The 14,714-nt window shown below is 40.5% G+C and overlaps 1 protein-coding gene across 1 annotated transcript in view; it reads left to right on the plus strand.

Annotated features, from left to right (window-relative positions):
• The window catches only part of agmo (alkylglycerol monooxygenase), a 192,368-nt gene that overhangs the window by 62,223 nt on the left and 115,431 nt on the right, over positions 1–14,714 (plus strand). Inside the window, 1 exon segment of the mRNA XM_072913031.1 lies at positions 13,920–14,023. Coding sequence (XP_072769132.1) covers positions 13,920–14,023 — 104 coding nt within the window.

Genomic DNA, 14,714 nt, shown 5'->3' on the forward strand with positions numbered 1-14,714 from the left:
TATTACAGCAAGTTTGTTTTTATTCTGGTTTGTTATTGTTAGCACTCGGCTTCTAAAACTTATTGCTAATCATCTTTGTGTTCTGGATCAAAAATATAAGGTTCTGGATAGGGATGTCTGATAATGGCATTTTGCCGATATCCGATATTCCGATATTGTCCAACTCTTTAATTACCGATACCGATATCAACCGCTATATACAGTCGTGGAATTAACACATTATTATGCCTAATTTGGACAACCAGGTATGGTTAAAAAAAATTAATAAAATAAAATAAGATATATAAATTAAACATTTTCTTGAATAAAAAAGAAAGTAAAACAATATAAAAACAGTTACATTGAAACTAGTAATTAATGAAAATTAGTCAAATTAACTGTTAAAGGTTAGTACTATTAGTGGACCGGCAGCACGCACAATCATGTGTGCTTACGGACTGTATCCCTTGCAGACTGTATTGATATATATTGATATATAATGTGGGAACCAGAATATTAATAACAGAAATAAACAACCCTTTTGTGTGAATGAGTGTAAATGGGGGAGGGAGGTTTTTTGGGTTGGTGCACTAATTGTAAGTGTATCTTGTGTTTTTTATGTTGATTTAATAAAAAAATTTAAAAAACGATACCGATAATTTCCGATATTACATTTTAAAGCATTTATCAGCCGATAATATCGGCAAGCCGATATTATCGGACATCTCTAGTTCTGGATCATAATTGTTCCCAAAGTAATCATTGTTGGCTCTCAAAGTCTGCTTGATTAGCATTGTTGTTACGCTATGTTAAGGATCACGTGACTGGCTTTCCTCATTATCTCTCAAAATGGCTCTGGAATGTCCATGAGATTGATACAATTTTTTATCATATCTGTTTACTCGACAACTTTGGAAGTGTCTTTGTCTCATAAATCAAATATACTGTATATGACCATAGTTTCAATATAGAGGCAACCTGTTTTTTTTCACTTTTCTGGTATTTTTAACCTAACGTACAACTCTTGTTTTGTCTTGACAGTAGCATTAAAAAACATTCTAAAAACTTTACCAAATAATACAGAAGAAGATAAAACATTGAAACACTCAAAAAACTGTATGGTGCTTAGGAAGCCTTAACAATATTTAAATGTTTATTCTCCCAAGGTAATTATATTGTCTTTTTACTTATTTTTAAATAAAACATAGTTAGAAGATGTGTACAAGTACTCTTGAGTATCAGGACATCCAATAATAATTACTGTGATTTGACATTTAAATATCAATCCTCCCTATCATTAGTGACATACAGCAGCTTTAATCAATTCATTTTATTTTTTACAATAAAAAAGCCAAAAAGGGCCCCTGTGTTGCTGTTTCAACAACCCATGTTGTAGTATGTACATGGAACTAGGAAGTCATTAACATCTTCCACTTTGGGACTCGTTTCCAAATCTTCTCTCTTAGATATATCCAAAACATTGCCCTGTTCATCCCTTATAGCTAAAAATGTTTTTTATTCATCTATAAGAATGGTTTACCTAATTTAGTATTCATTTTGTCCTTTGTGCTCAGGGTGTTAAAAAAAAAATCGATTTTGGAATGAATCGCAATTCTTATTTGTAACGATTCTTAATCGATTAAAAAGAAAATCAAATCGATTAAAAAAAATAAATTGAGTTTTTTTATCTGTCCTGTCCAGCCACTCAGGCATATCATATTGTTGATGTAGATGATCATATCTGCTGTACAGATTAACTTTAGAAAAGATAGGTGTGGGATCCCAGTTCTCTGTGAGCGCTTTGAGTATCTAATAATAGAAAAAGCGCAATATAAAATCTAATCTATTTATATTATTATTATACTTGTTGCCTTATTTGTATTTGACTTTATTAAATGTTTGGGTAATTTTATTAGACTAAACCATTTTTAATTGAAGTAATATATAAATTGATCAGAGCTGTTTAACTACATTTCTCCATAAATAGATAATCATAGAACTGGCACACAATGTTATTTAAAAAAAAGAAAAAAAAAAGTATTGATTTTGAATCCAGAATCCTTTTGGATCGAATCGTTCCCTCCAGGAATTGAATCGAATCGTGTGACTCCTGAAGATTCACAGCCCTACTTGGTGCTATAGAAGGAAAACTAACTATAAGTAGCCATGCCAAGATGGTGACACTGCTGCAGTAAAAATATGGACCTGTTCCATATCAATTTTCGGCAAGTCACATTTTTTTGCATGTTCCCAAATTAGAAGCAAGGGCCCCAAAGAAAATACCCCCAACAGCACACAAGTACTTTTACTGCTGAGACGATGCTCTCATATTTTTGGAAAAGATCACCTAATACTGGTGAGGATGTTCCCATGTTGGCCTCACTCTCCTGATTCGACATGACAAGAATGAAAGCCACTGTGGTCTTTTAATCTGAAAATCCTGACATTTACATCTTTTTGGACTGCTTGTTGCGTTTTCACTGTTACTAAAAATCACATCTTTCTTCTGTTCTCAGCTGTTAAAAGAGCTCAACAATAGAGCAACTGTGGTTAAAACAGAGGTTATGTCAATATGATGGTATATAAGAGGGGCGTTGTTTGTAGGAGCCCAAAGTGGGCGAGACCGGGACGAGTGTGTTTGGTTTCCTGACGGAGCTGTGCGGACAGGGCATGAAGTAGAAACGGCGGCAGGGAGTTGGACGATCGTCCACTGAGTCCTCGCTGGCTGTTTGGGTTGGCTAGCCATCCGAGAGTCCTCCAATCCAAACACGAGAAAGTTGTTCACAGCCCATTAGCGCCGTGATTGACAGGTCAAACCTCCATTCACAGGACTTTAAATTAAGCACGTCGTCTGTTACTGCCAGGAGTTGCCGAGGGCGACGACTTAGACCGCTTGATGTCATGCTGAAAGCATTTTTCGTAGGCTTGGCAGGATTAAAGTCGGTCACCTTCTTCTACGCCAGGGATAGTCAGCTAAATTGTTTTGGGGGCCGCTTTTCCAGGAAGCTCAGGACCGAGGTGCCGGATTTCTCACTTCACCATTAGTCCAATTTTATATATTTCGAAGAACCAGCGTCTTCTACAGAAGACATTTAATTTTGGTCCATCTTGTCGGAAATAGAATAGAATAGCTTTATTGTCACTGCACTAAAAGATACAAGATTGATTTTCAGGACAACTGTCCAAGAGCAGACATACAATAAAGTTACAGGTGTATACACAACTGGAAGGCGGATATATGGACAGCACCTCGTGTTAACATGGTAGGAGCAGGGTGGAGGAGGAAAAAAAGCACTTCCCAAACTAAGCCCTCTTGGAGGGGGGGCTCAGTTTGAGACCAGGAAAAAACATCAAGCAAACATAAGCACACATAAACATAACACACAAAACGAGACATGCGTTAAGGGGGGGGGGGCATCCAGTCCAAAGCTGCAGCCAGGGGGCGCTGCTCTGTAAACCATCCTACCGCGCGGGGTTAAGCGGCAAAGGGGTAGAATGGGGGTGGGGACACGTATGCGTATCTGTGTGGTAGTCCGTGTGTGTGTTGTTATGTCTGAAGTCGCTCTGTTCTGCCTTCAGTGCACAGAGTCAAATGTATGAAGTCGCTCTGTTCTGCCTTCAGTGCACAGAGTCAAATATCCCAGGTGTTCTTGAAAAACAGGTATAGGGTTATTTCAGGGCATCTTTTGTTGCGCTGGGGTTTTTGCAGAGGGTGTCGAATTGTAGATAAGGATTGTTTTTGGTCTGGTAAGCAAACGCATTCCAATGATTTGTCAGTTCTAATTATCCATTCTGGCTCTTAAATTGATCATAATTTCGCCTTGCAACCCAAGCCATCTATTGCGACGGGCAGCCTTTAGGCTCCTTGAACAGCTGCCATCCTCCTTCGAATTTGTTGATAGACCAAAGCAATGCTCAATACAATCAGCAGATGCCCTGTTATCACAGTTGCAAATAGATGGATATCTTCCTTCGACGGAAAGAACTACTTTGCACAGGACTCGATACTTCTCCCAACAGTCCCTCATGTATCCGGCAGGAAATGTCCTGTCAGGACAGGCAGGTTCCCCCGAACCTTTGCTTGATCGTGTCAATTGAGTTGAGAGTCCAATTTATCATTTCCATGTTTAGATTTTTGAGGAACAGTGCAAAAGGCTCTTAAAAAAGTTAAGATGAGAAAAGGAGGCAAGCAGGAGAGGCAATGTAAATGTCAGCACAGAGTTACAAGAGCTTTGTGCTGTTTGTCTGTGCTAGTCAAAGATCCCCTCTATCATAGCACTCTAGTCTTTTTAAGAATCTGCTGCATAAAATGTGAGTCTCTCGCACGTTTTTTTAACTGAGCTCGCGGGCCACCAGTTAAATAGCACAAATGATAAAAAAAAGAGTGCACCTAAAATGGAATCCTGAGGAACGCCACTGGTACAACTAAAGAAGTTAAATCTATGACAACTCACTGCATCTGAAGTAAACAAGCTACAGCGACACTTGAGTTACATATATTACAAACCCTGTTTCCATGAGTTGGGATATTGTGTTAGATGTAAATATAAACGGAATACAATGATTTGCAAATCCTTTTCAACCCATATTCAATTGAATGCACTACTGTTACGTTCCCAGATGGCTCAGAGTCTAGGGATCGTAGGAGAACGCAACATAAAAGTGTTAAAAGAGTTGTAAATTAAAGACACCGAGTTGTAAATTAAAGACACCGAAGCCAAGAATTGAAAACAAAAACTAGTGTTATTGAAAAGTAACCAAGAGGGGGGGTTACAACAAGACACAACACTAGCCTAGCTTGGGAATACAGGTGCTGTCAAAAAAAATGAACAAAACATACCAAAAGACACCTCTGAAAAAGAAAGGTAAGCTTACTAACTAAAGCTATTTAATTAGCATAAACCAAAAACCTACCTACCTACTCTAGCCAAAGAGGGGGTCCAAAACATACAAGGGTGACAGCCACCGGCCTGGTGTCTCTATACACAAACAAATCCTACGTGTGTAGTGTATAGAGGCCTCTGTCTAACCTTTCCCAAGACTAGGCTGCAGATACTTACAAAAGTTGAAAGGTAAAACAAAAAGGAAGACTCAAAAACAGGTGGCACAAGTTTAGCAAAGAGCTTAACAAAAATGATTACAAAACAAAATAGCATCAAAGACAAAGTAGCGTCTCTCAAAGCTCCACACAGCATGTCAGAAAAATAATCCCCCCTTGATCCAGTGGTGAGCAGGTGGTTTTAAACAGGCTAGGGGGATGAATGGTGTACTGGGATTGGCTGGCTGATCAACAGGTGAAATGAGGAGCAGCTGGGAACAGGAACCGGTTGATTGGCAGCAGAGGCAGTGATTGAGTGTGACCTGTACAAACAAAAGAAGAAGAAACACAAAACAAACAAACCACCACTACGTGGAACGTAACAACTACAAAGACATGATATTTGATGTTCAAACTCATAAACTTTTTTTTTTTTTTTTGCAAATAATAATTAACTTAGAATTTCAAGGCTGCAACACGTGCCAAAGTAGTTGGGAAAGGGCATGTTCACCACTGTGTTACATGGCCTTTTCTTTTAACAACACTCAGTAAACGTTTGGGAACTAGGGAAACACATTTTTTAAGCTTCTCAGGTGGAATTTCTTTCCCATTCTTGCTTTATGTACAGCTTAAGTTGTTCAACAGTCCGGGGGTCTCCGTTGTGGTATTTTAGGCTTCATAATGCGCCACACATTTTCAATGGGAGACAGGTCTGGACTACAGGCAGGCCAGTCTAGTACCCACACTCTTTTACTATGAAGCCACGTTGATGTAACACGTGGCTTGGCATTGTCTTGCTGAAATAAGCAGGGGCGTCCGTGGTAACGTTGCTTGGATGGCAACATATGTTGCTCCAAAACCTGTATGTACCTTTCAGCATTAATGGCGCCTTCACAGATGTGTAAGTTACCCATGTCTTGGGCACTAATACACCCCCATACCATCACAGACGCTGGCTTTTCAACTTTGCGCCTATAACAATCCGGATGGTTCTTTTCCTCTTTGGTCCGGAGGACACGACGTCCACAGTTTCCAAAAATAATTTGAAATGTGGACTCGTCAGACCACAGAACACTTTTCCACTTTGTATCAGTCCATCTTAGATGAGCTCAGGCCCAGTGAAACCGACGGCGTTTCTGGGTGTTGTTGGTAAACGGTTTTCGCCTTCCATAGGAGAGTTTTAACTTGCACTTACAGATGTAGTTACTGACAGTGGGTTTCTGAAGTGTTCCTGAGCCCATGTGGTGATATCCTTTACACACTGATGTCGCTTGTTGATGCAGTACAGCCTGAGGGATCGAAGGTCACAGGCTTAGCTGCTTACGTGCAGTAATTTCTCCAGATTCTCTGAACCCTTTGATGATATTACGGACCGTAGATGGTGAAATCCCTAAATTCCTTGCAATAGCTGGTTGAGAAAGGTTTTTCTTAAACTGTTCAACAATTTGCTCACGCATTTGTTGACAAACTGGTGACCCTCGCCCCATCCTTGTTTGTGAATGACTGAGCATTTCATGGAATTTACTTTTATACCCAATCATGGCACCCACCTGTTCCCAATTAGCCTGCGCACCTGTGGGATGTTCCAAATAAGTGTTTGATGAGCATTCCTCAACTTTATCAGTATTTATTGCCACCTTTCCCAACTTCTTTGTCACGTGTTGCTGGCATGAAATTCTAAAGTTAATGATTATTTGGAAAAAAAAATGTTTATCAGTTTGAACATCAAATATGTTGTCTTTGTAGCATATTCAACTGAATATGGGTTGAAAATGATTTGCAAATCATTTTATTACGTTTATATTTACATCTAACACAATTTCCCAACTCATATGGAAACGGGGTTTGTACATCACAAAAACATGTGGAACTCCTAAAAAGGAGGACTTTGGACCCAAGCGTTCTATGTTAAAATGTCAATGCAAGGATCTGTTTACAGTGTTTACAGTGGTCCAAGTTGCAGCAGGAGCACTCTTGTGTTTTTAGGAATTTGCTGCAAAAATGTTTATCAGACAGACCTCGGGGGCTGCTACGGTGTCATTTACAAGCTGGATTTGGCCCTGGGCTGCCGTTTAAAAATCCCTTTTCTACGCTGATAAATTTTAGTGCTGGGGAACGTTAATGAGGTTCATTGGGACTTTGCTTTAACTTCATACACGTACTCTAACTTGTATTTCACTGACACCCGTATGGGCGTTTGTCACCGATAACACAAAGCAGAGACAAAGTTTTCTTTTCCTGAAAGATATTTCATGGCTTCGATTTCCTGACTTACATTGGTTTAGTTTCCCGGACTTTAATAAACAAATACAGAATAATATCAAAGCACCATCTGCATCCTTCCAAGTGTTCTGTATGCGGCCCACCACTGACCAACTTTAGCTTCCTGATCCCACTTTTTCCAAATTTTGCCTGTACTAAAATCTAAAATGCTATAAGAATTACATTTTAAAAAATCACATCGGTTGCCAATTGCAAAGCAGCGGTCTCGATGTGAAACGTACTCCATTGTTTCTGGAAGGCTCACGTCGAGATTTTACGTTTTTGTACCTCAGCGTTTCTGCGGCTTCGCTGCGAGCGTGGGCTTCGTAGGCGATGATTCTCACCATTTAAGAGCTCTTCCCTCCTGAATTGCTCCTGCCAAACTATGCAGCGTCCCGCCGAGTTCAGAGACGAGGACATGGGCTTGCAGCGAAGCCTAGCGGCTCACACTTCCTATCGGTGACAAGGAGCATCAATCTTAGGCCGCCTTCACTGCTGGACCTTGCCAAGCTCCATTACTGTTGGATCACAGGGAAAAAAAAGACTGTTACTGGAACAAAGCATGGATGTAAAGACCTTGACAAGCAGTGGTTCTGACTGGCAATGTGATAGGTAAACTTGACATTTTTGTACTTTGCTATTTTCTTTGGTTGTCTTTTTTTCTTTATTTTCAAGAATAGGCAGCAGATCTGGGTTAAAAATAACTCATTTGCATTAGAGGTATGGACTGGCATAAATACGATCGCATATAAACCAAGCTATTGCGTAGTTTGTCCTGAAGTAACAAAGACAAATAGGGTTGACGACATGTTCATCCCTCATACACAGTTGATATTCTATTCTTTTGTTGTCTGGGCTACTAACTGTCTTGCTACTGTAGCAAAATAATTAATTCAGTACTTTAAATTCAAAGGGTCATATTATGTTTTTCTACATTTAAAACACTTCCTTGTAGTCTACCGTATTTTTCGGACTATAAGTCGCAGTTTTTTTCATAGTTTGGCCGGGGGTGCGACTTGTGTGTGAAATTATTAACACATTACCGTAAAATATCATATACCGGTAATATTATTTAGCTCATTCACGTAAGAGACTAGACGTACAAGATTTCATCGGATTTAGCGATTAGGAGTGACAGATTGTTTGGTAAACGTATAGCATGTTCTATATGTTATAGTTATTTGAATGACTCTTACCATAATATGTTACGTTAACATACCAGGCACGTTCTCAGTTGGTTATTTATGCCTCATATAACGTACACTTATTCAGCCTGTTGTTCACTATTCTTTCTTTATTTTAAATTGCCTTTCAAATGTCTATTCTTGGTGTTGGGTTTTATCAAATACATTTCCCCCAAAAATGTGCCTTATACTCCAATGCGACTTATGTTTTTTTTTTTCTTTATTATGCATTTTCGGCCGGTGCGACTTATACTCCGGAGCGACTTATAGTCCGAAAAATACGGTACATAGCATGTAATGTTGGTTCTTTGGTCAAAATGTTGCATAGATTACATTTTACAGACCATTTTCAAGCCGCTTTCTGACCGTCTTTTCAGGATGCGCCGTTTTGTGGGCGGTCTTATTTACGTGCCTCCATATGGCGTCACATTAGTGCCAAAAATCTGAGCGCATAAAAACTGTTATCGCGCGCTGATTCTCCACTTCGTGCGCGCACGCGACACCCTTTTGCGCGCGCGTGGTGCCTTTTTGCGCGCGCGCGGAGCCTTTCTGCGCGCGCGCCGTCTCGGTCTGTGCGCTGTCATGCTTAGATGGCCCCTTCTTTCTGATTGGTCAGGCGAAAAATGCTCAGAGCCAATCAGAAGTATAGCAGGGCGGGTCATCGTCAATATGTATCAAGGTTTACAGAGGAAGAAGTGGATAAAAAACATGTCGCGCGCTGATGAAGGTTATTTCATACCACATAAACACAATACAGGGTAATACAAAATGTGACCCAAATAAATAATAAGACAACAAACACCATAATCACATCTTTCAGCCAGAACTGGTCCACCAGCAATAACATCCAACCATAACATTATTTTATATTTTCACTTCTTCTTGAACATTTGTTTTCTAATTTATGGAATTTCTTTTGATTCAGCCATAAAATTAATGAAATAATCTTTGAATTTTGTTTTTAAAATGTTAAAAATAGCCTTTTAATAATGTATTCTGAAACAGTTTAAAATAATCAGAGAACTGACTAACACTGACCCTACACAACCATTTTCTACCGCTTATTCCCTTTTGGGGTCGCGGGGGGCGCTGGAGCCTATCTCAGCTACAATCGGGCGGAAGGCGGGGTACACCCTGGACAAGTCGCCATCTCATCGCAGGGCAACTATGTTGCACAATTAAGTCTTTTTTTTTAAAGCGAAAGAGGTAATTTCAACAGGTACAGCATCCTATGTCATATCTACATGTAATAAGAATTGTAACAAGGCAAGCCGTTTGTAAATTGGTCGAAAATCGAGCAAGTTATGGCAATTTAATTAGTACATGTACCATTGACATCAATGCAATGATTGAGGCTAGCTGTCCGAGGTAAGATGGCTACAACGTTGCTACGCTGGAGAATCATTGGTCATATGAAAAATGCTCAGAGCCAATCAGGAAGGAGGGGCCGTCTAAGCATACCCGCCCCCAAAGTGCCAAAACGAAATATGACAGCGCGAGGAGAGATGCCAGGAGTACACAGAGAGCGCACAGACCGAGACACGCAAAAGGGTGTCGCGCGCACGAATTGGAGAATCAGCGCGTGATAACAGTTTTTATGCGCTCGGATTTTTGGCACTAATGTGACGCCATACCTCTACTTCTCCTGTCATCTTTCTTGTAGTTTTTAGCGCTTCCATAGCGAGTCTACTGACAGCTATAAGTTCAAACTCTATGCTACTTTGTTTTAGAAATGGCAACAGCGGAAGATGCATGCGCATGTACGAGCCAGTCTGCCCCACATCAAGAACATAGAGAAAAATAACTAAGTAATACAGTCGTCCCTTGTTGACCGCAGCTAATTGGTTGCAGGCCTGACTGCGGTGAAGAATGTCGCGAAGTAGGATTATTAATAGTAAATGTTATATTTTCATAATTAGAGCAATAAACCTGTTTACGACCTCCTTTTTATCATTATTAGAGCCTTTTAAAACCTGAAGTAACACCTACATAGTCACCATTACACTACTTACACCCAATAAAATTGTGTGCGTTACACTTGCCAGTACCAGAAGGATCCTCCAAGCAATATTGCTCTGGCCTTTGTCGCGACTTATCTCATGGCCACTACGTGCAAATACTTAATCACATCCTATGTAATTCTTCTGTTAGAACTGGGTTTCCCAGGTGTTCAAACCGCAGGTGTATGTTCTGCAAGAACGTGGTCAACGACAGTCGCAGCGAAGATACCCGCATATGTCAGCCACGTCATCAGAATTGTGTGTTTCGCCGTGTTTTCCCCCCACTGTTGTCGTTTCACATCGCTCATGTCAAAAGCTCACCAATGTCATGTGGAGCTGTGGTAAACGCGTATAAATCGCTTCCCACTATAACAATCATCCTCTGTTCAGGCGAGTGTGAAGGTTGATGCTAATAAAATGGTGTAGCGCCAACAAATTGCAGAAAGTCATACAAACTCAGCAACGAGGGTAAATTAAGGTAGACGTGTTATCCTAATCTGAAATCCACCGTTTGTGTCAGATCCTCTAACGCAGGGGTGTCCAAAGTACGGCCCGGTGCCATTTCCTGCATGCAGCTAATTTAAAAACAATGCTATTACAAAAACATAAAAGAGCAAACCGGTGAATTGTAATGAGACAATTATGCAATATTGACACTAATGACACAAAACTGCCATGCAGGCTGTTTTTTCACTATAAAACTGGCATTTTTTGAAAAATAATAAAAGCTTATACTCAACAGATCTGAAGTTGATCTCGAGATTTAAGCATTGAAAGTAAAAATAATATATTTTGAGATATGACTTACTTTTAACACTTTTTGGGGTCCCCAAGATCTTTAGTCTGATTTTTTTGTTTTTTAAACTGTCATTGTTCAAAAATTTTATTGAAACAAACGCAATATTGTTATGGATTTTCGACTAATTTAACCTCCTAGGATCTGGTATCTACATACTGTATGTGGACATCACATTTTTCACAATACAAGATTATTCTGTACAAGACCCTTGTTTATTAAACTGCCAATTAGTAGTGGAGGAAGAGTATACTACAACACATGCTAGATTCAAGAAGTCTGAAAACACACCCAAAAGTTCAGATGGCAACTTTTAACTTTTATTTTGTTTATATCGTCATTGGGTTCCAAAGAGCCCAAATAGCAAAGATCAATTAAAAAATGCATCCCCTACTAGGGGTTTGAGTTTGAGGGTTTGAGGATACGGCTTCAATTACTTCACATCAAATTTTAAATTTTGTGGAAATAGCCTATTGTTTACAATCATTATGAGACAAGAAGACAAGTGTTTTTTTGCATTCTAACATGAAAAAATTGGTTCGTTCTAAGTGGCTAGCAATGCAGCTAATGAGAGCAATCAATTCGACCTCTAATTTGCTTCAAAAATGCATTCAAAAACCGTCACCAATACTTCATTTACGTTACGTAACCTGTATAATAACCAAGCTGTTATTATACATTGTAATTGTAAGAGCAAACACTGAGGAACTCTTTTTCTAGCATAGTAACACAATGGCTTGCTTCGGTATTAGCCGTAAAAGCTAGCTACAGTAAGAGGTGAGCTCGCTACATGTTTGAGTTTGTAGTACACAACACAATTTGATAAGACACCAATCTGTACTGACTGAAAAACATGAACAATAATAATACAGTATCTGTAAAGTATTAGCCCACATTTACTGTTTTGTTTGTACACAACTAGCTCGACAGCGTATGTACTGTAGTCGTAATAACACGCATGATGTGCTGCGTGTATCATGATCAATATTAAAGTGACTCACTTGATGGACAGTTGTCCGTCTGGTCCAGCTGGCCTGGGACGTTTTTTCCGGTTTATTTTGGGAAAGCACTCCATTTATGTCGGCATAGCTTGGCTCCAAGTTCCACATTTACAGCGTCAAAGTCACGCCGACCTCAGTCTCTCGGCTTCTATAAGCAGCAGTTCGTCCTCCGTATATTCAGCTTCAAAAAGACAAGGTTGTGAATCTTCATTTGTTCAAAAATAGTCGTCTTCGAGAAATATATATATATATATATATACCTGTGTGTGTGTGTGTATATATATATATATATATATATATATATACTTGCAGTGTTATAAAACTTTAATAGAGGTAGTGTGTGAATGTTGTCTGTCTATCTGTGCTGGCCCTGCGACGAGGTGGCGACTTGTCCAGGGTGTACCCCGCCTACCGCCCGAATGCAGCTGAGATAGGCTCCAGCACCGCCGGCGACCCCGAAAGGGACACGTAGTAGAAAATGGATGGATGGATGGAGGGTTTTGAAGTTGCTTTTGAGGGCTTTGAAGGCTACAACGGTGTCTCCCCTTAGCCGCATCTTCCAAGCATTTTTTTATCATCTTTAAAATGAAAAAAAAAAAAAAAAGACCTGTGTTCTTGCCTCTCATAATAATGACAACCGCAACGTTCACCGAAATTGCGGTTAGCTGTTTACCATAAATATTGTATTGGTTTTAAAAATGAAAATATCCGAATGGCCCCCGGATGCTTTAATTTTGTTAAATGTGCGGTTCTCAGTGGAAAAAGTTTGGACACCCCTGCTCCTAACGCCTCCCTGGGACCAACACTCACACACCTGCTGAAGTCCAGCAATAACACGGCCTCCAAAACGCAAATATCGCTCGCTTGCGGTGGTTCCCTCTCGGAATTCTTCCCCTGGAGGAGTTCCGCCTTTTCACTGATTGGAACTTGGAAGAGTGTCGGCGCAGGTTCACGCGGCGCACTCTGACTTCCCAACAATGTGTTTGTTCAGGTGCTGGAGACCCCCGACCTTTGGGCTTGATGACTGTCAGCCTTGATAGAATTCACAACCAGAGTTTAGCATACGTGTGTGCGTGTGTGTGTGTGTGTGTGTGTGTGTGTGTGTGTGTGTGTGTGTGTGTGTGTGTGTGTGTGTGTGTGTGTGTGTGTGTGTGTGTGTGTGTGTGTGTGTGTGTGTGTGTGTGTGTGTGTGCACTGAATCACATGCTTGAGCACAGCTGGCACGTGCAAACACTATTTCAGGTTGTTTGTGAGAAGAATCTTGCAATAAAGTAAAAACCAGCGCGCTAATAAAACCCGAGTATTTATTTAAGTGGGGCTCAGTCGTACAATTAAATCAGAAAGACCCTCCTAGGCAAGGCTTCTGTTTGGAGCCGCGTCTTAATTTCACGGAACCTGTGCTGCTTTACGATAATATTTGAGGATTACCGTTTGCCGCCGCTAGCCAAAAGCGGACGGGAGGTGCCAAGTTGACGTGGTGGTCCGGAACCTTCTCAGTGATCCCGTAAAACTTGACAAGCTTGTTAAGGTGAAGTGTGACGTCGATATAAGTGTCGCTCACAACAGCTGAGGAATGATGGCTGGAGCGCTGGATTCTGAGCAGCGGCAGGATAACAAACATCGACCTGCATGTTCACGTGGTCTATGTTCTTCCCGCAGAGGTGTCCGTCTTGTGGGCGGCCCACCAGGTTCACCACAGTTCGGAATACTTCAACTTCAGCACGGCCCTACGGCAGCCTCTCACGCAGCAGCTGACATCCTGAGTACGTATGTTCCTGTTCCTGTGCGCCCTCTCCAAGACCCAATTTGATAGTAATGTTCAACAAATATATACATTGTGAAATGAGTTGTTTACACAGAAATGTTTGATAATAATTATTGCCCTACCTTAATTATTTTTAAACGGTGTCGGCTTATAGAACACAACAGAAGTCATCGTCAGGGACCCACTAGCTGCAGAAGCTAGCTCTACAATCAGCTAAACGGAGGGTCAGCAACCCGCGGCTCTTTAGTGTCTGGCTTCCTGGAGCATTTTTAAAAAAGGATTGAAAATGGAAAAAGATAATAAATACATTTTCTACCTTCAAGGTACTCAAAGCGCTTTGACAGTATTTCCACATTCACCCATTCACACACACATTCACACACTGATGGCGGGAGCTGCCATACAAGGCGCTAACCAGCAGCCATCAGGAGCAAGGGGTGAAGTGTCTTGCCGAAGGACACAACGGACGTGACTAGGACGGTAGAAGGGGGGAAATTTTTGTTTTTGTTTTAGTATGTTTTTTGTTTGAGAACAAACATGACACAAACCTTCCTTATTGTTAGTCCACTGTTTAATATGTTCGTGTCTATGCTTCACTGATGAGAGTACTTGGTGAACATCGTTTTGTCCCACTAATTTCGGCGGTTCTTGAACTCACCATAGTGTGGACTGTGACGCAACAGTTTGTT

Source organism: Nerophis lumbriciformis, linkage group LG04 (genome assembly GCF_033978685.3).
Source record: "Nerophis lumbriciformis linkage group LG04, RoL_Nlum_v2.1, whole genome shotgun sequence".
Taxonomy (NCBI): domain Eukaryota; kingdom Metazoa; phylum Chordata; class Actinopteri; order Syngnathiformes; family Syngnathidae; genus Nerophis; species Nerophis lumbriciformis.